Source organism: Aplidium turbinatum, chromosome 2, assembly GCF_918807975.1.
Source record: "Aplidium turbinatum chromosome 2, kaAplTurb1.1, whole genome shotgun sequence".
NCBI lineage: Eukaryota > Metazoa > Chordata > Ascidiacea > Aplousobranchia > Polyclinidae > Aplidium > Aplidium turbinatum.
Genome location: NC_137473.1, coordinates 39488676 through 39513688, shown reverse-complemented (window position 1 = coordinate 39513688; position 25013 = coordinate 39488676). Strand labels below are relative to the sequence as shown.

Here is a 25013-nt window from a genome sequence, read left to right as displayed (position 1 = left end):
TGCTTGAACATTTTTAATCTTTCCAGACATGTTGGATCAATAGCCTACGCCTGGCCAACGCAGTTTTTGAAGTCAAGGTTAAGTTGGTCAAGCAAAAATAGTAGGCTACACGCTTAGCCAAATGCAACATCACCAGTTTTCAAGTTAAAACAATAGAAATCCTTTAATGATGCAGAAATCAGTAGGCTTAACAGCATCAAATTTTACATCTTAAAGCAATTTAAGTTAACATCGCCTACCTTAATACGAGAATGATTTGTTCTTGATGAGAAACATCTGAAATAGCATCTACCATAATCGAAAAATACTCGAAACTGCCTATTTCATTCTAACTGCCTATTTCATTCAAAAGTTTTTAAGTTGGCACACTATTATTTTAGTGGCAAAAATGGGCCCCCCTCAAACGTGAAAAACGAAAAACTACTCGTTTTTCCTTTACAATGCTACAGTATGTTAGGGGAAAAAGTTGCCCGACTTCCCCTCCTCTCGGAGCCCCTGATGGTGATCACTCATATCGTGAGCAGTATCGAGAACGAGGGATTAGAGAGAGAAAGCGAAAAAGCAATGAATGTCGGAAGTTGATGATACTTTATTTCAAGAGCTTTATGCCCCCGAAAAGAGCGATGTTGGTGCAGTATGGACCTCGAAAGATTTATATATGCTAAACTATCACAGCACGCTTGGAACAGTGATACCTTTCCGAGTAAAGGTTACAAGGCTTGTTTTTGAAATACTGTACAACACACCAATACTATCCAGCGCTGCTGTGGAACGCATGTTTTCACTTGGAAAGGACATTATGCGTCCCAAACGCAACAGATTGTTGGATAAACGTTTTGAAATGTTTGTGTTTCTACAAGGAAATAACTAATAGGCTAAGCACTAGCAGCCAATTACAATACAGTCTCAAAACATATTCTTGCTCTTTATTTATAGCTATTGTTAGAGCCCAAACTTGGTTGAAATACTTCTGTTTTGTGAGACCCTGGCTAAAATAGCGCTAGAAATTAGCGCTGACGCCGTCAATTTCTTTAAGAGCTGACGCAGTACTTTACGCCGTGAAGTTTTTAGGCAATTCGCGCTGACGCTGACAATTTATTTCATTGACGCGTACAACACTAGCCAATAGCCTGTAGGTAAAGTAAAAAGTGAGTTCCATACTTAAATTAGCATCAAGAGATGAGCAGATAAGGTTCTAATTACTAAGCCTTCGGCACTAAGAGAAGTAGGGTGGCCAGTTCCTTTCTCTCGGCCGCCTTTCTTTCAGCAACTACGCTCATCCAATTTATTACACCTTGGGTAGAGCTGTTTTTCAGCAAAGGTCTTCAAATAGTGCATAGCGAAACCTGCCACTATGAGTGGTAAAACAGCTTAAATTTAATCATCGCTTTTTCAAAAATATTTTTTATTGTGTAATTGTTAGCCTATTGTATTGTTATCTGAGATGAGTAGGCTAATTGAGCACTGAGCAGATATGTATCCGAATAGGCATGCATAGTCATACTGTGATGAACAAAATTGACTCTCGGGGTGTGTGCTTGATCAACGCAATTCAAGGGCAGTGGAATAAACTAACTCACAGACGACAGCACTTCAACGAGCGGAACAGTTATTGTCAATGTCGGATCTGTATCAGTGGTTTAAATCCTCTAGTCTACAAGCAGGCTATGCGAAACTGACAAGATGAACCTCTCAAAGCAGCTTTCTCGACCCAGGGCAGATTTACGCAATTGGGCTTTGAACCATTAACGCGCAGAACTGGCAGTTGTCATCGAGGCTCACCATTGTTAAAATTATTCACTACTGTAGGCCTATTGCTAAGTAGCCTCACCAGAAACCTTGACCGATACGTACCGAAACAAATTTCCTGAAACATTAAAATCACTGTTTTTCATAATATGCATCAAAAACACAAGTTTAAATATCGTTTATTATAAACTTAAACATTTGCAGCTTATGAACAGACGAAAATCACAACATCTTTGCGACAATGACACAAGTAACCGAAACAGTACACTGCTTTTTCTTTCATCTCACAAGTTACAGATGCAAGGGAGATAGTCTCAGATGGGCAAGCGGGAAAAAATGAACACAGTAAGGCCTACAACTTTTACAAAACATGCAAGTCTCGAGTAGGCTATGTCCACCTTTGCAAACAAGAGATAAACTCAGCTATTTCTTAAACGTTTAGATATACAAGCAGATAAATTATACAGAACAGTGGGTAGCCTACTCAAATTCTAAACTGCTAATGCCTTTGCTCTCTTTATTGAAATAGGCACATACTAAACAGCCCTTTCAAACAGAACTAAGCTTATACTGCAAATCGTGGTTACTAAAATGCGCATTAAAAACCTTTAAAGTGTCAATGAATCAAATCAACCAAAATCCACTAATTTTAGAAAAGAAACTTATGCATCACTAGTAAGCAAAGCAAGCTCTAAAGTAGTGGTTTACCGGGGGGGGGGGGGGGGGATGCGAGCTTAAAAACGATATTTAATCTTTTTTGCAGTAATTTTAATGTATTAAACTATTTTTTTGCCATTCATATTCTTTTTAAACTGGAAATCACTCGTAGGGCTATATGTAGACAGAGCTTTTGTTGCCCTTGATCTCCAATCTGATTTCGTTATACGTGAAAATACAAGTATAAAATCTTTTAAGTGTTAATACTCATTGTATTATTTATTGAAAAAGCATTAGCATCCAAAACTTTGCCCCTAGAAAAGCAATGTATAGGATTCTGAACTTTATTATCAAGGTAGTTAACTTAACCACAGCAGAGGGCTTTATAAAAAGCTGGAGTTTTTTACAGCTGCCTCTACAATATGATTAAGGAGATGCAGTGAGTCTGAATGCATAATGCGGTATATTTTTCACACAAATGTTTAATGGTTGACCAAAAAAAATCGAATTAGAAGTTTCATTTCCAAACTATACATTTGGAAAAGTCGAGAAAACCAGGAAATCCAGTGAGCTTCAGTAAGGTGGACGCTGCACTTGCAGATGGTAACTTTGACTTTGGACGGACTAATCAAGCAACAGCTCATCTAAATGCCTTGAAAGCAAAAATCATAAAATGGTTTTCAAATGCAGGTGAAAACATGGAAACCAATCAAAAATGTTTTAGAAGAAGCACAAGAGGAATTTTCTGCCGTGAAGTTTAACAGCCAAGTTGGACTTTGAAGAACAGGAACTCGAGATTACGTTTCTATTTACACAATTGTCTGAACTCAAGATATTCAAATACTAACAGTGCTCGGATCCACGATCCACATGTCTTGCTCTTTTTTTGCTGCTGTTGTTGTCAAGACCAAGCACAGACTGCAGAGTGAGAGCTGAAGACTTAAGCAACGTTGCGCAATTTCTAGAGTTAAACCTGGGCGCAGTACATGTAATTGTAGCATTGTTAAAGAGAGGCGCTTCGTAAAAAAAAAGCTAAGAACCACTGCTCTAGGACTTCATAACATTTTGTCCATGAAGAGATAAGCATTGACAAAGATATAGAAAAATGTTGAATAAAGTGGCCATGGCTCAATGCTGAACAGTAATTTGAAATTGCTTGATAGATTTTGATTGCAAGACAATAATATTCTGTTCATGGTAAGGTTCACAAATTAAATTGTACAAAAATCGTATTTTGCAATTCAACAAGCAATACATCTAACCAGACAATATTTTTTCTTCATCAACCTGAGATGGAATTATACATATGTTGAATGAACAACTTAAACACTTCTTTTTTAACTGTCACAATCAAGGTGCAATGCCTCGCGATGGCTTGCTTTGTATCTTCAACGAGCGTGTTGTTTTGGTTGTAGAATTCTGGTGCGATGTGTTATTATCGGTTATGACCTGAAGTAACCTCTGATTACGAAATCTGTATTATGTAAAATGTGTTTTCTGGAATCATTTTCCCTACGTGACATTCTAGAGACTTCTGTTGTTTACATTTAAATGCTGCTTGATAGAACAATGGTTCTTTATGATGTAACCTTACGTAACCTTCTCGAAGTTGCTGGACTGAGCAACCAACTATAAATAGTGGTGTAGTTTGTGTAATGTTTATTATTATGATTATTATTGAGTTGATTATGAGAGTTGTGCTATGAGTTGTGGATTGGTAGTTGATGCAGAAATTATTGGTGATTGAGACTTGAAGTAGTTGAATACAAGTAGATGAGAATTGGTGCTGATATAGATTGTGTTCGAAATTGGAGTTGTTTGAGAGGCCGTTCGTTGAAGTTCTTCAGGAAGTCAGATTATCATTTCACTAGTAGAATTATTCGACATTTAATTGACTGCTTTTCGGTTTGACCCATTAAACTACGTCATTGAACCTTTCCAAGTCTTTTTCCTGGTAAGAGATAGAAAGAAATCATTAACCTTTGCTATAGCCACCGGCTGTCAATATGAAACATACTTTAAAAAAAAATTTCGATTCGGTAATTTACGTGTTTGTGCAGAAAAACAATAAAATTTAAAATAATGATAAAAATTTCTAGAAAACGTTTTCCCGATAAGTGTTGAAAACTGATTTGAAGCAAAGCTCAAACCATCTCCGACTGAAAACACACATCGTGAAAGTTCCTGAATACACCGAAGTAAAATGAAACACTTTCGAAGCCTGAGTCGACACAAAAGCAACACTAAGTGTAAATGTCAGACAGAAATTATGTTCCCAAGGCAACGATTAATATTCCCCGCACCACTTGAGGTTTCGCTCTAAATTGGTCACAAGTGAGAAAACACCGAGTTTCTGCAAGAAAATCAATGCGAACAAACGAATCGTAAAATCATATCGGAAACATAATTTTTGTTACATTTGACTTTTGTTGCACTGATGTTAGTTCCATCTCTAGTCAACAGCGACAGGTCGTCTTCGACACGGGTGCACCTCATACAAAGAAGGATATTAAAGGGTACTAAGTGCAATTACTGCAACACTGCATTATTGTTTATTAGAACTCTTCGTGAACGCTTTTAGCGTAATTGTACAATTTACTTCCAGTATAAAACTCGCTGTTCTTGAGGAGTTCCCCAAGGGATAATTTACCGTCTCCGTCATCGTCTCCAAACGAAATCAACTGAACGGCTTCCTGCTGGGCCATGGGTTCGCTCAGCGGGTCGAGATATAACTGAAAGTCAACAGCAAAAATGAACACGATACTGATGAAGGTGGTGGTGGTGCAAAGTTTATCAATAAATTATACAACTTAATATAACTGCCTGGTTTTATTCACTTGATAGGTTTAATCGCTCAATTGCATACTAGTTGATGGATCCTTGCATAACTTATATTATTCTTCATAACATCCAGAAATCCATGAACGTCGTCGTATGGGCATCGGGGCCGAAGGTCTATCATTGTACCACCCCAGATTCACAATGTTTCCAGGCTACAATAGAAGACTGCTATAGAGCAGCCAGTGTTTGGTTTTATCATCCAAAACGCGCAGACTTTCCACTCCGTTAGGCCGGCTGAAGATGTTGCAGACATTGATGATATGGTCTGCGGTCTGTTCCTCAGCACCACACTCACAAAAGGAGAGAGACCATTCCCCATTGGTGCATTGTTGAGCGGAAAAGCCTGACGCCCGTAAGGAGACGGTTGAAGCGCACACACGCCTGTCTTGGTAGCGTCAAGCCGGGGGACGGGTGTCGGCATCGGGGATTAATGAGTGAAGTCCGGTGGTGCTTGACTTCCATTCAGAATAATTTTGAGGTGAAAAAAATGACATTATAGGCTACAGTACATACCGAATCCTATTTTTTGATTAAAATAGTTTAGGATTGGAATCCACTATTCTCAATTGTCTAACACCAGTCACGACTCCGAGGATGACTTATTATAGCAGTTGCGGTGTTTTTCGTTTGGTTTTATTCAATGTTTACAGAATTCATTTTTTTGATTTTGAGTACATTTTGTGCAAATTTGTTATATTTTAGGCTACTTTTGAGCTTGTTTTATCACTTGTGACGAATTGGACTACTTTTCAGTGACAACTGGGCTGGAAATTTTCAAAACATCTGGCAATCTTGTCAATACCTGACGACTTAATCTACAATTGCTTGAAGCAGGGGTTCCGTTCATAGTGGAAGTATTGTTGTATGTAAACTACTTCGTTCACTGAGATCTCGCTGAATGAAGAGGTGTCTCTAAAGCGCACTTCTAAACTTGACAGAATGATAACCTTCGTTGTTTGCGTTTCATTTTCTCATTTACTGAAAGTGGAGTTTAGTTTTACTGATATCTTTATAGCACTATGCTAAAATTTCATGCATCCAAAAGCAATGGCTCACTTCTAATTCTTTGATGGTCACTTTTCCGTCTTTATCTTGGTCGATCACGTTTCGAAACTCGTCTCTTCTCTCTGCAGCCCATGTGTCCGCTTGGGTGTCGACATCCACGTCCGCACCCACGGCCATGTACTCTCGAACGGTGAGAATCTTGTCATCGTCCAAATCTAAAGCAATGTAAAGGTAAAGGTGAGTCCCATACTTGATCCAAGCATCGGGGGGATGAGAAGATAAGGTTCTTATTATACTAAGCCTTTTGCACTAACGAGAGTAGAGTGCCCAGTACCTTTTTCTCGGTCGCCTTTCCTTCAGCAACTACGCCCACCCAATTTATTACACCCTGGGTAGAAGTGAACGGTGTTTTTTAACAACCAGCTTAAGCCGGGAGTCGAACCAGGATTGCGAGCGCCTTATCCGCTGCGCCATCTCAAAGCAATGTAAGGCCAGATTATAACATTATTCTGTAAAAATAGTGTGATTTACACAGAGAGTTGATCTTCGTACACATCCGGGTGATTCTTTTGTCAACTTTGCTCGTCAAAAGATAAAGTACTTTTAAGGAACGTTATTAATTATATAAAACAACTACATAAACTAACCAACCTGCTTCAAATTCAACCGGTCAAAAGCTGTTCATTGATACACCCAGATCGTATTTTACATACGTCATATTTTGACCAGACACTTTACATAGTTTTACTTGAAAGATAGCATTTAAATTATCATTTGTCATATTTCATTAACAATGTTACATAACCGCTTCTTTTTACAGAGTATCTTTTATTTTGGTTTGCTATTAATTATACATGGTATTGGTAGGGCGTCTTTCACAAAATTTCAGTAAAATCGAAAGTAAAATCTGCCAGATCATGGTACTATTTAATGCAAGGGTCTCAAACACGCGGCCCGCGGGTTGCATGCGGCCTATGAGGACTTTTGGTGCGGCCCGAAATGCATTTTTAAACTTTGAAATAATTAACAATTACAGTACATATTTTTTCTGTAGATTTAGAAAGATAAAATACACTCTAAAATTGCTAAAAAATCTGAAAATGCCCACCAAACTTCAAACGACTTTTTAGCACAACTGTCGCGCCATGTTATTACGTGCGAGAAACTCATATTGTTATGTCACAATCACATTGCTTATTCACTTATTGTGTCGTTATCACAATAGCAACCTTGGCACTTGCTAAAGTCAGTTTTTCAAGCGTTTAGTTTTTCCGTAATTTTTGAAAGTTGATTGCAATATTTTTACTCTCCAGGTCCGTCCTTTCGTTTGCGTTGTTTTTTGTTTTTCTTTTTTTTGCGTTGTTTTTTCTTTTTCGTTTTTTTGCGTTTATTCAGTGTTTTTCCTTCTCTTTGCTATTCTACTTTTTCTTGCGATCTATCGTTTTGGTGTGTTCTTACTACCTTCGTTATTGCGTTTTCACTGTGTTATTTTGTCTATTGATTTCTTATTGTGCATTGCGGCCCTCGGATTAGTTTAGAAATGTTCATTTGAAACTCAGAGCAATTTGAGTTTGAGACCCTTGATTTAATGGAATTCAATAACACAAGAAATGCATGACGTTTTTTTACAATACGAAAAATATTTCAACAGAAAAAATCCTATCGGTATTTTAATGCAGCATGGTAAGTTTGAAGATCTCGCCAACCACAGATTCGTTTTATATTGGTAGGGGTAGAGTATAGGTTCAGCATAGTGACGAAAACAAAAAGATACCAACGGAAATAGGTAGCGGTATTGTGTTATGCCACGGAGCATTCAGACGTGGTTTAAAGGAAGTTATACGAAGCCACGGTAGTAACTGTCTGATATGGCAAACAACCAAGACAACAAATCAGTCGTTTTTTACATTGATTCAACGTCTGCAGACGTTGAACCAATATTAAAAACGACTGATTTGGTGTCTGGAAATGAGGATGCGGGCAGGAGCAGAATATCGTATGTTGACAAACACGCCGCGTATTTTTATTTGTTCAGTCAACCTAGAATGTCAAGGGATTGTACTTTCACCCAGAGTACATTTTGTTAAATTATTTATCTAAGCGTTGCAAATGGAAGCTTTGAAACATACTCCGCAATCGTACTCGTTTCTACCACTGGTCTATTTACGACCAAGTATATAAAACCAGCCTTTCTGAAACAAAAGAAGTAATTAGCAAAAAACAACTAATTTTGCTACAAAAGATTGATGCAAAATGCAACAGATGGTCGTGCATAGTCTGATAAGTTGATGCTTGGCTGCACATATTTAACTTGCGGGTTAATATAATTTTCTCAAAACGCTAAGCACAGTTTCAATGTTGGTAAAATAGCCTCTTCAGACAAACAACCCAATAACCGCGCTATAATAAGAAACTTACCCATATCGTGCATGAAATCCTCAACCAAGTACGCGAGCATTGCCTTGCTAGCTTCAGGGTGTTGAAAATCTAAAAACTGCTCTTCGTTCAAATATTCAACATTCCCATTGTCGGCAGCAGCCTGTCGGTATACAAATAGTTTAGTGTTTTAATTGACTGACAGCTGTGCCTGTGCGGATTGACTTTAAATGCATTTTCAGTTGGAAACTTAATCCTTGTACTTTCGCCGACCCAGGCATCGAGATTTACAGAGCGAATTTTCTGCTTGTAGTGTTGTCTGTAAACTATGTCCTTCACTAGGTGCCGCTGAAGAACTGTCCTTGGGATAAATGGTTCAAGGACGAACAATAATTGCATCGTCATCAAAAATAGGTTTTGTTTCACTAGTGGGGGTGGCCGATTCCTTCCTTGCAGTGATTGTGAGTGACGGTACCCGGACATTTTGCCGAAAGGACATTTTACCGAAAGACATTTTACCGAAAGACATTTTGCCGAAAGACATTTTGCTGAATGGACATTTTACCGAAACTCATTTTTGTGTTATATGTATCGATATTTTCCACAATGTGGTTTAGTCTATCGTTCACAACCTTAGTCCTTTCGGCAGTTTGTCCATTCCGCAAAATGTCCTTTCGGCAAAATGTCCTTTCGGCAAAATGTCCGTGCACGGTGAGTGACAGTCATCTTCACCATTTTATCCTGTCCATCGCATCTTCATACTTTCAGTAACTTGTCTGCCTCCACCTGCTCTTTTTGGAGGTCCCCATTTACTTTTTCAATCCACCTTTAAAGCCAGGTCATACAGTCCACGAATTTTCGATCCACGCTCTCCTTCCATAGGTACCTCGACTCCACAGCCTGGAACCCGCGGCCTAAGCTGATGCACCTTTCCCCGGGTGCATCGCCACCCAAAATCACACCGCTCTTCGCCATTGCGGGCGTGCAGATTGGTTCTTTGAAGTTTCTGACTGTGTTTGCTGTGTTTAATGTGCTCTTTTCGCATTGTCAATTTTTGTACTCGCGCGTTATCGATGCCGATAAAACAGTTCATCACCGTTCAATAAACAAAATTTTGTATGCACAAAATATGAAATAACAAATTTTTGACAAATGTGTTGTACAACGTGAACTGAAAGTGGCATGACGATTTAATCGTCTACTTCTGCCTGTATTCTCAAACAAGGATTAAACATAACACTTCAAAACTTATACTACTAGTACAGTGGTACTACATAGACAGTGATTAAACACCCCACCTGCACCCACTTATCCCGGCTGTCTTCAACTTCTTCCTTTAAGTTTTCATCAATTTCTATCTTCTTTTCAGAGAGCAGCTTTTCCACAATCTTCTGTCTGTATAAAATACTTTTCCAATGGAATAGCTAAGGTACATCTTCATGCATCTTTGGTGACATGAGTTGCATATCAAACATATCACAAAAAATAAGATACTATCAGTAAAATAAACTGGTGTAATCTAAAAACCTTACTATTTGGCACAAACACTTGCCAGTCTGACTATAACATAACACGTAAAGTTCAGAATTTTTTATAAGAGATAGGTGTGCAGTGCAACAGTACTATGCATTGTCAAGCTAAACCACATGTTTAAATTATGGTTACCCGAAAATTGTGACAAAAAAATAATGTCAAACTTGTAATAAAATTAGAAACATATATACCGATTGTATCCTCTTTGTACCAAAAACTCTGTTAAGTATTCATTCCAAGATAACTTTCCATCTTGATCTGCATCCAAACTGTTAAACTTTTCTTTATTTCCTTGTCGTGCTTCATTGAAATGTTCCCTTGTCTTTTTCAATACCCAATCAGACAGTTCGGCCACATCAACGTATTTGTCCTTGTTGACATCAATTCTGTAAGTTATTGCAAGTAAAGGAAAAGTCTATGATATCGAAATTAGCGCAGTCAATATGGACTGCACATCCTTTTTCCAGCTCAGACAAATATTTCTGGGTACCACAGTGAGATATTACAACAAAATAAGACTTAAAACATTCAAATGTGAACGAAACGCAATACAATATACCCTAATACAAATACCGTATATACTCGAGTATAGGTCGAGATTTTCGCAAGCGATTTTCAGCTCAAAAAGAAAGGTTCGACTTATACACGGGACAAGCTGTTGTCTCTAGCTCGGCAGCCTTCAAAATTAACGCATATTTCAAGCGGTAAAATCATTTGCCGACGTAGATTACGGATTGTGAAATGGCGTCGGCCGAAGTAAAAGTATCGAATACGTTTATTTGCAGTGATTCAAACTTAATTTTTAAATTTAATGATTTCTTGTCAATTCTAAACTTCATACATTTGTTGAGCAATATGCAAAGCTCACGAAACAAAACAGCAAAAAGAGCTGTTTTAAGCGATGATTTTTTTTATTTTTGCGTGTAGAATATAATCGTTCTTACTACGTAACATTCCATGATCGTTGAAGTCTATGTCAAGCCATAGCAACCGCATAAAACAATGATGTCAGGTAAGCGCGGATTTATGGGGGGGGCCGGCCCCCCCCCAAAATTTTGTGAAAAATTGTATGTTTCCGCATCAAATGGTTTGATATGCTTCTAAACAGCTGATATTAGTCTCTCGGCATCACAATTGATGAAAATGGTTGTTTTAATGTCTATTTTCTAGCATATCGTATATGTCGTAGTATCATTGTTCATATCTGTTCAGCTTTTTCTTTCTTTTTAATTGATTTTCAAATTTTCGGCCCCCCCCGAAAAAAACTCTTAGATTCGCGCCTGAATTGTCAGGTTGGCTAGGTGATAATAGCGGTAAGAGACGTCGTTTATGTAGGCAATATCTGCGACCAAGACCATTAAATACAGGAAGGCCAAGTGCTAATTTCCACGTGTTAATGAGCGGATTTCGATTCTCGTGCGTCTGAAAACAAAACAATGCGTTCTGTTGAATCATAATTGATCTCACAGCGGGAAGACCTCGTTGAAAATAGCGCGTCAAATTTAGCTGGTTTACCGTACTTATTATTGCCGTGAATAGTGCTACATGACTATTCCAGCAGCGTAAGTTACTCTACGTCTACACTCTACAGTCAAACTTCCTCACCGTATGTCAATGCCAATACTTAGATCAGTGGTCGGGAACCTTTTTGAGTAAGAGAGCCATTAATGCTACATTTTTGGAAATACATTTCCGTGAAAGCCATAGGTTATGCTGTAATGTTTGAACAGTTAATACAATTAACACGTGGTGGCACTGTTCAAATTTCGAAAGTGGGAACGCGTCTTCGCAAGAGGAGAAAAACAGCGGGGGTTTGGGGGGTCTCTCCCACCAAAAAAAAAATGAAAAATTACAATTAATTTGGTGCATTCTGAGCGTATTTTCAGCTCGAAATTGTAATGAAAAGTTTAAGATAAAACTTTTGTGGTTTGCAATTTAGAAGATTGCATTTTTTGAGAACCAGATGCCATCGTCAAAAGAGCCATAGGTTCCCGACCCCTGACTTAGATGAACCATCGAATGGTAGGCTAGTGTCGGGAATAAGCTATTCGACTTATACACGGGAGAAGGAAATATCACCGATTTTCAGCTCAAAAGTAGGGATTCGACATACACACGACCTATACTCTGAGAGTATTTATTTATTTTTTTATTTATTTGATTCAGACCAGAAGATAGAGGTCCATAGACCTATACCCAGTGGCGTACGCAGGGGGGGGCCATTGGGCCATGGCCCCCCCCCCCCCCCCCTTAAAAATGTTTTAGTAGTTAACGACGTAGATTAATGCATTTAATATGTTTTGCATTGCTCTGTCAAAGCAATTACTGTAACAATGTTGTTTTATAGACTAAGCCAATACGAAATACATGGCCCAATCCACCTACCCCACCCCAGGTATGCCAATGTAGCATAGTGTTCTGTAAGCCTATTATAGTGATTAGTGAGAGAAAAATGGATATAGTCTAAACTAAAACCATACTAAGATATCATGAAGACGTCTGGAATATCAATGGCCAGTGGCATAGCCAAGGGGGGGGGGGGGGGTTCAACCCCACTTGGCACGCGTGTGATGTCACGATATTGAGAATGATGCTTTCAGTCTCTTTATGCTTGGGAATGATGGTTTCAGTCTGAAAAAACTAGCCTAATTTTAAACAAAACTGCATTAAAAGAGCGAGTTTTGCCAATACCAAACATTCAAACATCTCAGCCAGGAATTAATAACAAGAAAACATAGAGACTTAGCTTTATTTCCGAAAAATGCCGAAGAAAACATGATCTTATCCTTTTGCTATGCCACCTGACAGCACCATTTTACAGGAATATTCATACCCACATTTTTGTTGAAAATGCTCTCAGAATGCACCAAATTCAAAGTAATTTTTCAAAATTTTCTGGGGGAGGCCCCCCAGACCCCCCGCCGCTGGGTGTCGTCTTAAGCGAAAACGCCGTCGGGCTTTGCCCGCCGGTCGTCAAAATCCCCCCTTTCAAAATTCCCGGCTATGCTACTCTCAATGGCCCCCCCCTTGAGAAAATCCTGCGTACACCACTGCCTATACCTATATAATATACGGTATATTCAATTTATTGTTAATCGTAAGGTTAAAGTAGCTTGTTGGTGCAAAAAAAAAACCGAGTCAAGTGTTGATAAAAGAAAATTTCCAATGCAAAAATAAGAATTCACAATTTTGTTGCTGTAACAACTCAAACTTTTGTTCAATGTCATACTTCTGTCCAAAATAGATCACTTAGATAAGAAAAAGTTTTTCGATTGGCACACAAAAATCAGAATAATTCAAATCCTGCAGCCCTCCTAAAGCAGCTTTGAAACTCAATAATTGCAAAGTGCTGGACTAGTGGACTCAACTCCCACCCACATAACAAAATATGCAACACAGTCATAAATTTGTGGCTATCCGTTCCATGACTTATGTAGTCACATCAACCACAAGCTGCTTAGAGCCTTAGACAGGCAACTGAAAGAGTTAAAAATATCACATATAGTTACCCTATAATTTCTTTCCCCAAAAAAACAACAAACTCTGCAATATATAACATAAATTTATATAACCAAAAGATAATAATTGCTTCAAGCAACTTAATACAAATATTTATACCAAACAATTTTATAAGTATAATCATGCATTACTGTGCACATTTTGCAACAGGTAAGAAAAAATGTCAACACTGCATGACCATAAACCTACATCTTAAATATACTTTGTAGTTTTGTTTTTTGTTCTTTGAGTTCATAATTTCCATTTTCAAAATTGTCAACATCTTCACCAAGAAAAACTTCTTTATGAAAGTTTGAATTAATACTGCCATCCCTTCCAATTTTCACTGCATCAAGATGTTTTGGAGGTGCAATGTCGTCAACAATTTCTTCCTGAAAAGAGCTAAATTAGGCTGAATATTTTATCTATAACATGAATGTCATAAAAAGTAAGTTGATAAAATTTGATAAAATACATAATAATGTTTCTAAAATAATGCAAATTGTTATTGAAAAACGTAAAAATATTATTAATTGCACATAGTTATTAAGAATAGTTTTTACACTTTCCAAATCAACATCATTAAACTTTCTGAGAATTTGGTAAGATACTTGTGCTTATAAACTACTAAACAAACTATTTATTTTTGACAGATGAAGTCTTAGTGATCTCATTAAACTATATCATTGATTACCAATGCACATAAATGGGTCAGTTGTACTTACGTTAAGCTTACTGTCATGTCCATTTGCTACAAAATGAATAGGCTTATCTTCAATAGTTTTATCTACAAAAACATATTTCAGTTATAAATTTTGATACAATAATTTCAGGAAAAGCATAACATATGTAGTAGTAGTAAGCCACTATTTATTTATCCGGTGATGCCCTCGTTACTGAGGGTAGCCGGAAGCCAGATCTACCTTCACATGCCTGCCGCAATTGCCTTCACACCCTGCCTCCAAATCGATCAATCTAAAGCGTCCTCTCTTGTCAAGTCAACCTTGCTGCTTTCCTATTAACCTGCCTTTTTCGTGTCTACTTGGGTCTTCCTTGTTTCCTACAACCCTCCACTCGCAACTCCAGCGCATTTTTTTCAAAACATTATCTCCATCCCTTCTCAAAACACACCTAATTACTAGTACCACCTCACTCCATTTGCTTTCGCCAACTTATCAACATGCTTATTTAACCCTGGAAGCAATTTCATAAGGTTCTACTTCTTGATATTCCTTTTGTCCATCAGCTTCACACCACACTTTGCCCCCACCATAGCTTTCTCAGTTCTTCTTAAAATCGTCATTTCGTTTTCCGGTAAGCACCATGTCTCATTTCCGTACATACAGCATTGCAGATCTCATGCAACTTGTAAAAATTCATTCACTCATTTTCAACAAAAATTGTCTACCACACAAACACAACAACTCTCAACGCTCCCTGAATTTCACCCAACCAACCTGAACTCTTGCATTCACTGCCGTGTCACAACGGCGATATTTTAATATTGTCCAATATTTACATTTTTTAAAGTAAAATCAAACATACAAGCCTGTATAGCTCATATAAAAAAAACATGAACATGCACTTACTAGAATTTTTTTCTTTCTCCAACCCTATTGATTTTCCTAGACATCCGGATGACAGCATTAAGCAGATTGCTACAAATATGACTGGCTTTTTCATATTTAAATAATTTTTTGTCTACCATAAACTGTGAATTGGTTAATAGAAAAACAATATATATATACAACAGCAATCTTAAGGATAATAAATTCTTCTGAAAGTAAAAAATGAAACAGAAGAGACTACAAAAAACTTCAGCAATTTTTCATTTCAACCAAAAATGCAGGCAAATCAAAGATATTTTCGCAAACGCCAGTATAGTCAAGTGGGGTAAAAAAAAATATTTTTCAGAAAGGTTGTCCTAGATTTTTTAGCTTATCAAGTATGACCACTAAAGTTGGTCACAATATGCAGACCATGTATGTCTATCATCCCCCAATGAAATTTTTTAAATCCATTAACTGGTTTGGAAATTATGCCAAAAATACCTGAATTTTTTTTTACCCCAGCTTTGGGGTAAAAAAAAATTTTCATGGGGTAAAAAAAAACACCTGTTAGTATAGCAGCTTTTTCTTCTTTATTATTATAATATATTGATTTCATATGTTTTGCTATTGATTTCATATGTAATGTAAATGATTCTCCACCAGAGGAAAGAAGCTTTGTGTAACTCATATATCAAGGACTGTGAGAGATGCTGAACCCATACTCGAAACTGACCGGATGGGTCATGATGATGATGTAAACGATTTTGCCCACAATTTTTGTATGCACTTTTTATTAAAATACACATTGTGAAATCGCAAAGTCTCATTACTGTAATAAAAACAGCAGCAAGACAAAAAATTGTGTCTAGTATACTTATGCACGCCATCCTGAATTTTATCTGTAGCTCTGGTTTGAACATGCAAGTGGGCGATTAAATTTCGCGGATCGTGAATCCTAAAAAATCAACCAGCAGTTTGTGAATGAACATACAACTAAAAAACAACAGACAGGAAATAAAACAACAGTTTGTGTATGTATGATTGTATGTGTTGTGCACTATCAATCAATGGGTCACTCTGTACTCTCAATCTGCGCTATTGATCGACTAACCCGCAACACTAACCTTAAGCTCGGACCCCCAACTCCAGAAAACATCAATTGATTGTGCATAACACATGCATACATTGTCACTGATGCATCCAGAAGTTTGTTTTTGTATTTTTTGGTGATATACCGGTACTGCTTGGCAGTTGACATAACACCAATACAAAGCCAAAACATTCCATAAAATGCACTGTTTTTTTTACCCCAAATCAACGAATTTTATTGGGGTAAAAAAAAACACCTCAATAATAATTTACACAAACATTTGGAGGCCCCAGTCTTTGTTGCATCTAGTAGCCTCACAACATAGTACTCACAATATAACATTAAAACATTCGGATGCAACCTAGTTCGTACCCTGAACAGTTCGGACCCTCACTTCGTACCCTGAAAAGATCGAGAGAAAAAATTAAAAAAAGCGGAAGTCGCTGATCGCAGTTTCCGCTAACCCTAACTCTAACCATAGACTAATCTATGCTCTAACCCTAACCCACGCTGATCGCAGTTTCCGCAAACATTTATCCGTAGTTTCCGCTAACCGCAGTTTGCGCTAACCTTTACCCTAACTCTAACCATAAAGTAATCTATGCTCTAACTGTAACCCTCGCTGATCGAAGTTTCCGCCAAACATTTTTCCGCAGTTTCCGCTAACCTTTACCCTAACCCTAACTATAGAGCAATCTATGCTCTAACCCTAACCCTCGCTGATCGCAGTTTCCGCAAACATTTTTTCGCAGTTTTTGCTAACTGCAGTTTCGGCTTACCCTAACCCTAATTCTAACCATCGAGTAATCTATGCTCTCTAACTCTCGCTGATCGCAGTTTCTGCAAATATTTTTTCCGCAGTTTCCGCTAACCGCGTTTTCCGTTAACCCTAACCCTCGAGTTTGTTTGTGGAAACTCCGATCAGCGACTTCGGCTTTGTGCCATTAAACTGCGATCAGCGACTTCGGCTTTTTTAATTTTTTCTCTCGATCTTTTCAGGGTACGAACTGAGGGTCCGAAGTGTTCAGGGTACGAACTAGGTTGCACCCAAAACATTCATACTACCTATCACTAAAATTTAGCAAAAACCTTTAATAAACTCCTCCGAACCTTTTTTTGCACCCTTCGCTGGCCATATTTACTCTATTTAACATAGCTCTTCTTTGTCAAGTCCAATCTTTTTCCTCTACCCCTCAAAGTAATCTTCAAAGACCACTTAAACAGACACTAAAAAAGTTGAGTGAATATCTACTCATTTTAGATGTGAGATGGTAAGTGTTTTTTTTTACCCCAATAACCCCACTATTTTTTTTTACCCCACTTGACTATAACTGATTTGTTGTTTAGTAGCATAATGGTCGAAACATTTCGTCAACTTGAGCAAAAAAGGATAGAGCCAAAAAAAGAAGAAATCATACTCATATGAAAGCAAACGCTTAAACTGGAAAATTAAACTGTCTTCAGTGCAAGTACTGTTGCTCTATCCTTTCTGCTCAAGTTGATTTGTTTTTATTTTTACTGTTGTATGTTTCGATTCTGCGTTTACAAGATAATTTCAACTGTGTGGGTTTTATTACTTTCATTTGCCGTTTGTTACTTTTCATGAATAATATCTTGAGTCGCTTCTAAAACATTTCATAGTAGGTTACGATTAAAAAGTTGTGTGGCCCGATAACTCATGTGTAATTGACAAAGTGGCCCGCGACCACAAAAAAGGGTGCTGGTTTAGGATCGGCCGCCTTGGTTAGTGACGTCACAAAAATCTGTGACGTCATGCAAAAAAACGCAACTACTTGTAGGAAGGGTGCAAAAACGCGGAATAGAAGTAAAAGCGGAAAGCCTATTGATTTTTAAATATTTGTAGGCATTATTATTGATCTAGCGCTAACTTAAACTGTTACTATTTTGTACCAATTCTCAGCAATTGAATTTTTACAATAAAAATACTTGCTTTATTAACGTAACAACTTTCACGTTTATATGTTATCTACAAAACGAGCAATCGTGGTTCAGTATAAGCCGCCCACAGTTTGCTGTGATCGATGAATACTGCCTCCACCAAATATGCTGTAGCTTTCTCATTTCTGCTTGGATTCTAACAATTTTACTATCGTTGGATGGCATTATGATTCATCTACTCGAATGGATTAATTGCCAGTCTAAAGTAGGCATTACATTTATGTAGCGCTAACTTAAACTTTACTATTTTGTACCAATTCTCAGCAATTCATTTTTTACAATAAAAATACCAAACCAACACAAATTAAAAGAGTATGTCTTGGTTTATTCATATGTTAACTTTCACATTTATATCTAATCCACAAAACGAGCAATCGTTGTTCAAACGTAACCGCTCGACGAAGCTTTTTACCAAAACAATGCAAACACAAAGCGATCAGTTTCGAGTGTTCATTACAAGCTGCCCACAGTTTGACGCGATCGGTGAATAGTGCCTCCACCAAATATCCTGTAGCTTTCTCATTTCTGCTCGGATTTTAACAATTTTACTATCGTTGCATGGCATTATGCTTCATCTACCCGAATGGATTAATTGCCCATCTAAAGTAGGCACTATAATTATGTAGCGTTAACTTAAACTTTACTATTTTGTACCAATTCTCAGCAATTCAATTTTTACAATAAAAATACCAAACCAACACAAATTAAAAGAGTATGTCTTGTTTTATTAACCTAACAACTTTCACGTTTATATGTTATCTACAAAACGAGAAATCGTTGTTCAAACGTAACCGCTCGACGAAGCTTTTTTCCAATGCATTTTTCAAGGCGATTCGATCGTGGTTCAGTATAAGCCGCCCACAGTTTGCTGTGATCGATGAATACTGCCTCCACCAAATATGCTGTAGCTTTCTCATTTCTGCTCGGATTCTAACAATTTTACTATCGTTGGATGGCATTATGCTTCATCTACTCGAATGGATTAATTGCCAATCTAAAGTAGGCATTACATTTATGTAGCGCTAACTTAAACTTTACTATTTTGTACCAATTCTCAGCAATTCATTTTTTACAATAAAAATACCAAACCAACACAAATTAAAAGAGTATGTCTTGGTTTATTCATATGTTAACTTTCACATTTATATCTAATACACAAAACGAGCAATCGTTGTTCAAACGTAACCGCTCGACGAAGCTTTTTTCCAATGCATTTTTCAAGGCGATTCGATCGAGGTTCAGTATAAGCCGCCCACAGTTTCATGTGATCGATGAATACTGCCTCCACCAAATATGCTGTAGCTTTCTCATTTCTGCTCGGATTCTAACAATTTTACTATCGTTGGATGGCATTATGCTTCATCTACCCGAATGGATTAATTGCCAATCCAAAGTAGGCATTATATTTATGTAGCGTTAACTTAAAGTTTACTATTTTGTACCAACTCTCCGCAATTCATTTTTTACAATAAAAATACCAAACCAACACAAATTAAAAGAGTATGTCTTGGTTTATTCATATGTTAACTTTCACATTTATATCTAATCCACAAAACGAGCAATCGTTTTTCAAACGTAACCGCTCGACGAAGCTTTTTTCCAATGCATTTTTCAAGGCGATTCGATCGAGGTTCAGTATAAGCCGCCCACAGTTTCATGTGATCGATGAATACTGCCTCCACCAAATATGCTGTAGCTTTCTCATTTCTGCTCGGATTCTAACAATTTTACTATCGTTGGATGGTATTATGCTTCATCTACCCGAATGGATTAATTGCCAATCCAAAGTAGGCATTATATGTATGTAGCGTTAACTTAAACTTTACTATTTTGTACCAATTCTCCGCAATTCATTTTTTACAATAAAAATACCAAACCAAAGTATTTTAAAAACTCTGAAAGAGGCCAGTGACACCCCTTTTTGGGGTTGGCAATGAGCATGTCTTGAAAAAAGATTACTGCTTATAGTTTTTTTAAAACACTGGAGTGAAAACCACTTATAGTTTTTTTTTTTTTTTAAACTCTACGCATGGACCAAATGACTTCAAACTTGGTAACATGTAAGGGCTCTTGATAGCCCTCAATATGGGTAAACTAAAGTTTTCTCCCAGAACCATTGTAAAATTAAAGTAAGCGGTGTCTCATAACTGGACCAAAGTCACCCCATTCTACTTCTCGTATTAAGATAGGCGATGTTAAACTGCTTCAAGACGTAAAATTTGATGCTGTTAAGACTACTGATTTCTGCATCATTAAAGGGTTTCTATTGTTCAATCTTGAAAAGTGGTGCTGCTGCGTTTGGCTAAATGTGTAGCCTACTATTTTTGCTTGACCAACTGAATCTTGACTTCAAAAACTGCGTAGGCCAAGCACATTCATCCAACATGTCTGGAATAATTAAAAATGTTCAAGCAAGATTCAATTAAAGGGAATTAGTAAACACTTTTTGCCTATTGTCTGCTTATGGATATCATAGCTTAAGTCTGTTTGGAGTTCATGGTGTTGTCCAAATGTCATAGGCCTATCACTTTTGGAGTAATTGATGTTTTAATAGTAAAGTTTAAATTAGCGTTAGATAAATGTAGGCTACTGTATACCTTGGACATGCAACCAATTGATTCGGGTAGATGCAGTATCGTGCTTTTCAACGATGGTAAAATTGTCAAAAAAGCTTCGTCGAGCGGCTACGTTTGAACAACGATTTCTCGTTTTTTAGATATAATATAAACGTGAAAGTTGTTAGGTTAATAAACCAAGACATACTCTTTTAATTTGTGTTGGTTTGGTATTTTTATTGTAAAAAATAAATTGCGGAGAATTGGTACAAAATAGTAAAGTTTAAGTTAATGCTACATGAATATAATGCATACTTTAGATTGGCAATTAATCCATTCGGGTAGATGAAGCATAATGCCATCCAACGATAGTAAAATTGTTAGAATCCGAGCAGAAATGAGAAAGCTACAGCATATTTGGTGGAGGCAGTATTCATCGATCACAGCAAACTGTGGGCGGCTTATACTGAACCACGATCGAATCGCCTTGAAAAATGCATTGGAAAAAAGCTTCGTCGAGCGGTTACGTTTGAACAACGATTGCTCGTTTTGTTGATTAGATATAAATGTGAAAGTTAACATATGAATAAACCAAGACATACTCTTTTAATTTGTGTTGGTTTGGTACTTTTATTGTAAAAAATGAATTGCTAAGAATTGGTACAAAATAGTAAAGTTTAAGTTAACGCTACATAAATGTAATGCCTACTTTAGACTGGCAATTAATCCATTCGGGTAGATGAAGCATAATGCCATCCAACGATAGTAAAATTATTAAAATCCGAGCAGAAATAAGAAAGCTACAGCATATTTGGTGGAGGCAGTATTCATCGATCACATGAAACCGTGGGCGGCTCATACTGAACCACGATCGAATCGATTTGAAAAATGCATTGGAAAAAAGCTTCGTCGAGCGGTTACGTTTGAAAAACGATTGCTCGTTTTGTGGATTAGATATAAATGTGAAAGTTAACATATGAATAAACCAAGACATACTCTTTTAATTTGTGTTGGTTTGGTATTTTTATTGTAAAAAATGAATTGCGGAGAGTTGGTACAAAATAGTAAACTTTAAGTTAACGCTACATAAATATAATGCCTACTTTGGATTGGCAATTAATCCATTCGGGTAGATGAAGCATAATACCATCCAACGATAGTAAAATTGTTAGAATCCGAGCAGAAATGAGAAAGCTACAGCATATTTGGTGGAGGCAGTATTCATCGATCACAGCAAACTGTGGGCGGCTCATACTGAACCACGATCGAATCGATTTGAAAAATGCATTGGAAAAAAGCTTCGTCGAGCGGTTACGTTTGAAAAACGATTGCTCGTTTTGTGGATTAGGTATAAATGTGAAAGTTAACATATGAATAAACCAAGACATACTCTTTTAATTTGTGTTGGTTTGGTACTTTTATTGTAAAAAATGAATTGCTAAGAATTGGTACAAAATAGTAAAGTTTAAGTTAACGCTACATAAATGTAATGCCTACTTTAGACTGGCAATTAATCCATTCGGGTAGATGAAGCATAATGCCATCCAACGATAGTAAAATTATTAAAATCCGAGCAGAAATAAGAAAGCTACAGCATATTTGGTGGAGGCAGTATTCATCGATCACAGCAAACTGTGGGCGGCTTATATTGAACCACAATCGAATCGCCTTGAAAAATGAATTGGAAAAAAGCTTCGTCGAGCGGTTACGTTTGAACAACGATTGCTCGTTTTGTTGATTAGATATAAATGTGAAAGTTAACATATGAATAAACCAAGACATACTCTTTTAATTTGTGTTGGTTTGGTACTTTTATTGTAAAAAATGAATTGCTAAGAATTGGTACAAAATAGTAAAGTTTAAGTTAACGCTACATAAATATAATGCCTACTTTGGATTGGCAATTAATCCATTCGGGTAGATGAAGCATAATACCATCCAACGATAGTAAAATTGTTAGAATCCGAGCAGAAATGAGAAAGCTACAGCATATTTGGTGGAGGCAGTATTCATCGATCACAGCAAACTGTGGGCGGCTCATACTGAACCACGATCGAATCGATTTGAAAAATGCATTGGAAAAAAGCTTCGTCGAGCGGTTACGTTTGAAAAACGATTGCTCGTTTTGTGGATTAGGTATAAATGTGAAAGTTAACATATGAATAAACCAAGACATACTCTTTTAATTTGTGTTGGTTTGGTACTTTTATTGTAAAAAATGAATTGCTAAGAATTGGTACAAAATAGTAAAGTTTAAGTTAACGCTACATAAATGTAATGCCTACTTTAGACTGGCAATTAATCCATTCGGGTAGATGAAGCATAATGCCATCCAACGATAGTAAAATTATTAAAATCCGAGCAGAAATAAGAAAGCTACAGCATATTTGGTGGAGGCAGTATTCATCGATCACAGCAAACTGTGGGCGGCTTATATTGAACCACAATCGAATCGCCTTGAAAAATGAATTGGAAAGAAGCTTCGTCGAGCGGTTACGTTTGAACAACGATTGCTCGTTTTGTTGATTAGATATAAATGTGAAAGTTAACATATGAATAAACCAAGACATACTCTTTTAATTTGTGTTGGTTTGGTATTTTTATTGTAAAAAATTGAATTGCTTAGAATTGGTACAAAATAGTAAAGTTTAAGTTAGCGCTAGATCAATATAATGCCTACTTAAAACTTGCAACCAATTAATTCGGATAGATGCAGTATCGTGCTTTCCAACGATAGTAAAACTGTTAAAGTCCGAGCAGAAATGAGAAAGCTACAGCATATTTGGTGGAGGCAGTATTCATCGATCACAGCAAACTGTGGGCGGCTCATACTGAACCACGATCGAATCGATTTGAAAAATGCATTGGAAAAAAGCTTCGTCGAGCGGTTACGTTTGAACAACGATTGCTCGTTTTGTGTATTAGATATAAATGTGAAAGTTAACATATGAATAAACCAAGACATACTCTTTTAATTTGTGTTGGTTTGGTATTTTTATTGTAAAAAATGAATTGCGGAGAGTTGGTACAAAATAGTAAAGTTTAAGTTAACGCTACATACATATAATGCCTACTTTGGATTGGCAATTAATCCATTCGGGTAGATGAAGCATAATACCATCCAACGATAGTAAAATTGTTAGAATCCGAGCAGAAATGAGAAAGCTACAGCATATTTGGTGGAGGCAGTATTCATCGATCACATGAAACTGTGGGCGGCTCATACTGAACCACGATCGAATCGATTTGAAAAATGCATTGGAAAAAAGCTTCGTCGAGCGGTTACGTTTGAACAACGATTGCTCGTTTTGTTGATTAGATATAAATGTGAAAGTTAACATATGAATAAACCAAGACATACTCTTTTAATTTGTGTTGGTTTGGTACTTTTATTGTAAAAAATGAATTGCTAAGAATTGGTACAAAATAGTAAAGTTTAAGTTAGCGCTAGGTCAATGTAATGCATACTTTAAACTTGCAACCAATTTAATCGGATAGATGCAGTATCGTGCTTTCCAACGATAGTAAAACTGTTAAAGTCCGAGCAGAAATGAGAAAGCTACAACACATTTGGTGGAGGCAGTATTCATCGATCACTGCAAACAGTGGGCGGCTTATAGGCTACTGAACCACGATCGAATCGCCTTGAAAAATGCATTGGAAAAAAGCTTCGTCGACCGAGCAGAAATGAGAAAGCTAGGAGGCACTATTCACTACAAATATTAAAAAATCAATAGCCTTTCCGCTTTTACTTCTGTTCCGCGTTTTTGCACCCTTTTTAAAAGTAGTTGCGTTTTTTTGCATGACGTCACACATTTTAATGACGTCACTGACCAAGGCGGCCGATGCTAAACCAGCACCCAAAAAAGTTCGTCGCTCCTGTTGTAGAATGTAGACTGTGTTGTTGTAACGTTATTATGTTTTATTAGCAACGTTATTAACATTATTGAACAATTTGGCTCTTTTTTACCCAGTTTGGCCCTTTTTTCGACATTATTTGGCTCTTTTTCTCAAAAGCTGTCTGACAACCCTGTTTACGTATGGCAGTTGCAGTTTGCCACTTGCCAGTAGAGATGCAGCGAACCCAAAATTTTTATCCGCACACCGCACCGCAACTGACTCATCTATCCGCGCACCGCACCGCACACCGCAATTTATCTGGAACTTTGACACTGCACCGCACCGCACACCGCAAATTAC

The 25013-nt window shown here is 37.2% G+C and overlaps 1 protein-coding gene across 2 annotated transcripts; it reads right to left on the bottom strand.

The window, feature by feature from the left end:
- Positions 1-1910: 1910 nt before the first annotated feature.
- Positions 1911-15361, bottom strand: LOC145765092 (45 kDa calcium-binding protein-like). 2 transcript variants are annotated; one of them, XM_082576840.1, is made up of 9 exons: positions 15249-15361; positions 14385-14446; positions 13870-14051; positions 10353-10547; positions 9927-10023; positions 8671-8791; positions 6304-6467; positions 5057-5138; positions 1911-4357 (listed from the first exon to the last, which is right to left on the bottom strand). In XM_082576840.1, the coding sequence occupies exons 1-9, from the start codon at positions 15340-15342 to the stop codon at positions 4332-4334; spliced, it is 1023 nt and encodes a 340-aa protein (XP_082432966.1). In that variant the 5' UTR covers positions 15343-15361; the 3' UTR covers positions 1911-4331. The 2 variants fall into 2 exon arrangements, with proteins under 2 accessions (XP_082432966.1, XP_082432965.1); XM_082576839.1 differs by having other exon boundaries at positions 1911-5138.
- Between the last annotated feature and the right edge of the window lie 9652 nt (positions 15362-25013).

Excerpts from the sequence above, each read along its gene's own strand:
- LOC145765092 (XM_082576839.1), bottom strand. The coding sequence starts at position 15,342 with ATGAAAAAGCCAGTCATATTTGTAGCAATCTGCTTAATGCTGTCATCC. Across the intron at positions 14,447-15,248 it reads GGAGAAAGAAAAAAATTCTA|ATAAAACTATTGAAGATAAG; the intron begins GTAAGTGCATGT and ends ATGTTTTTGTAG. Across the intron at positions 8,792-9,926 it reads GCCGGGATAAGTGGGTGCAG|GCTGCTGCCGACAATGGGAA; the intron begins GTGGGGTGTTTA and ends GTATACCGACAG.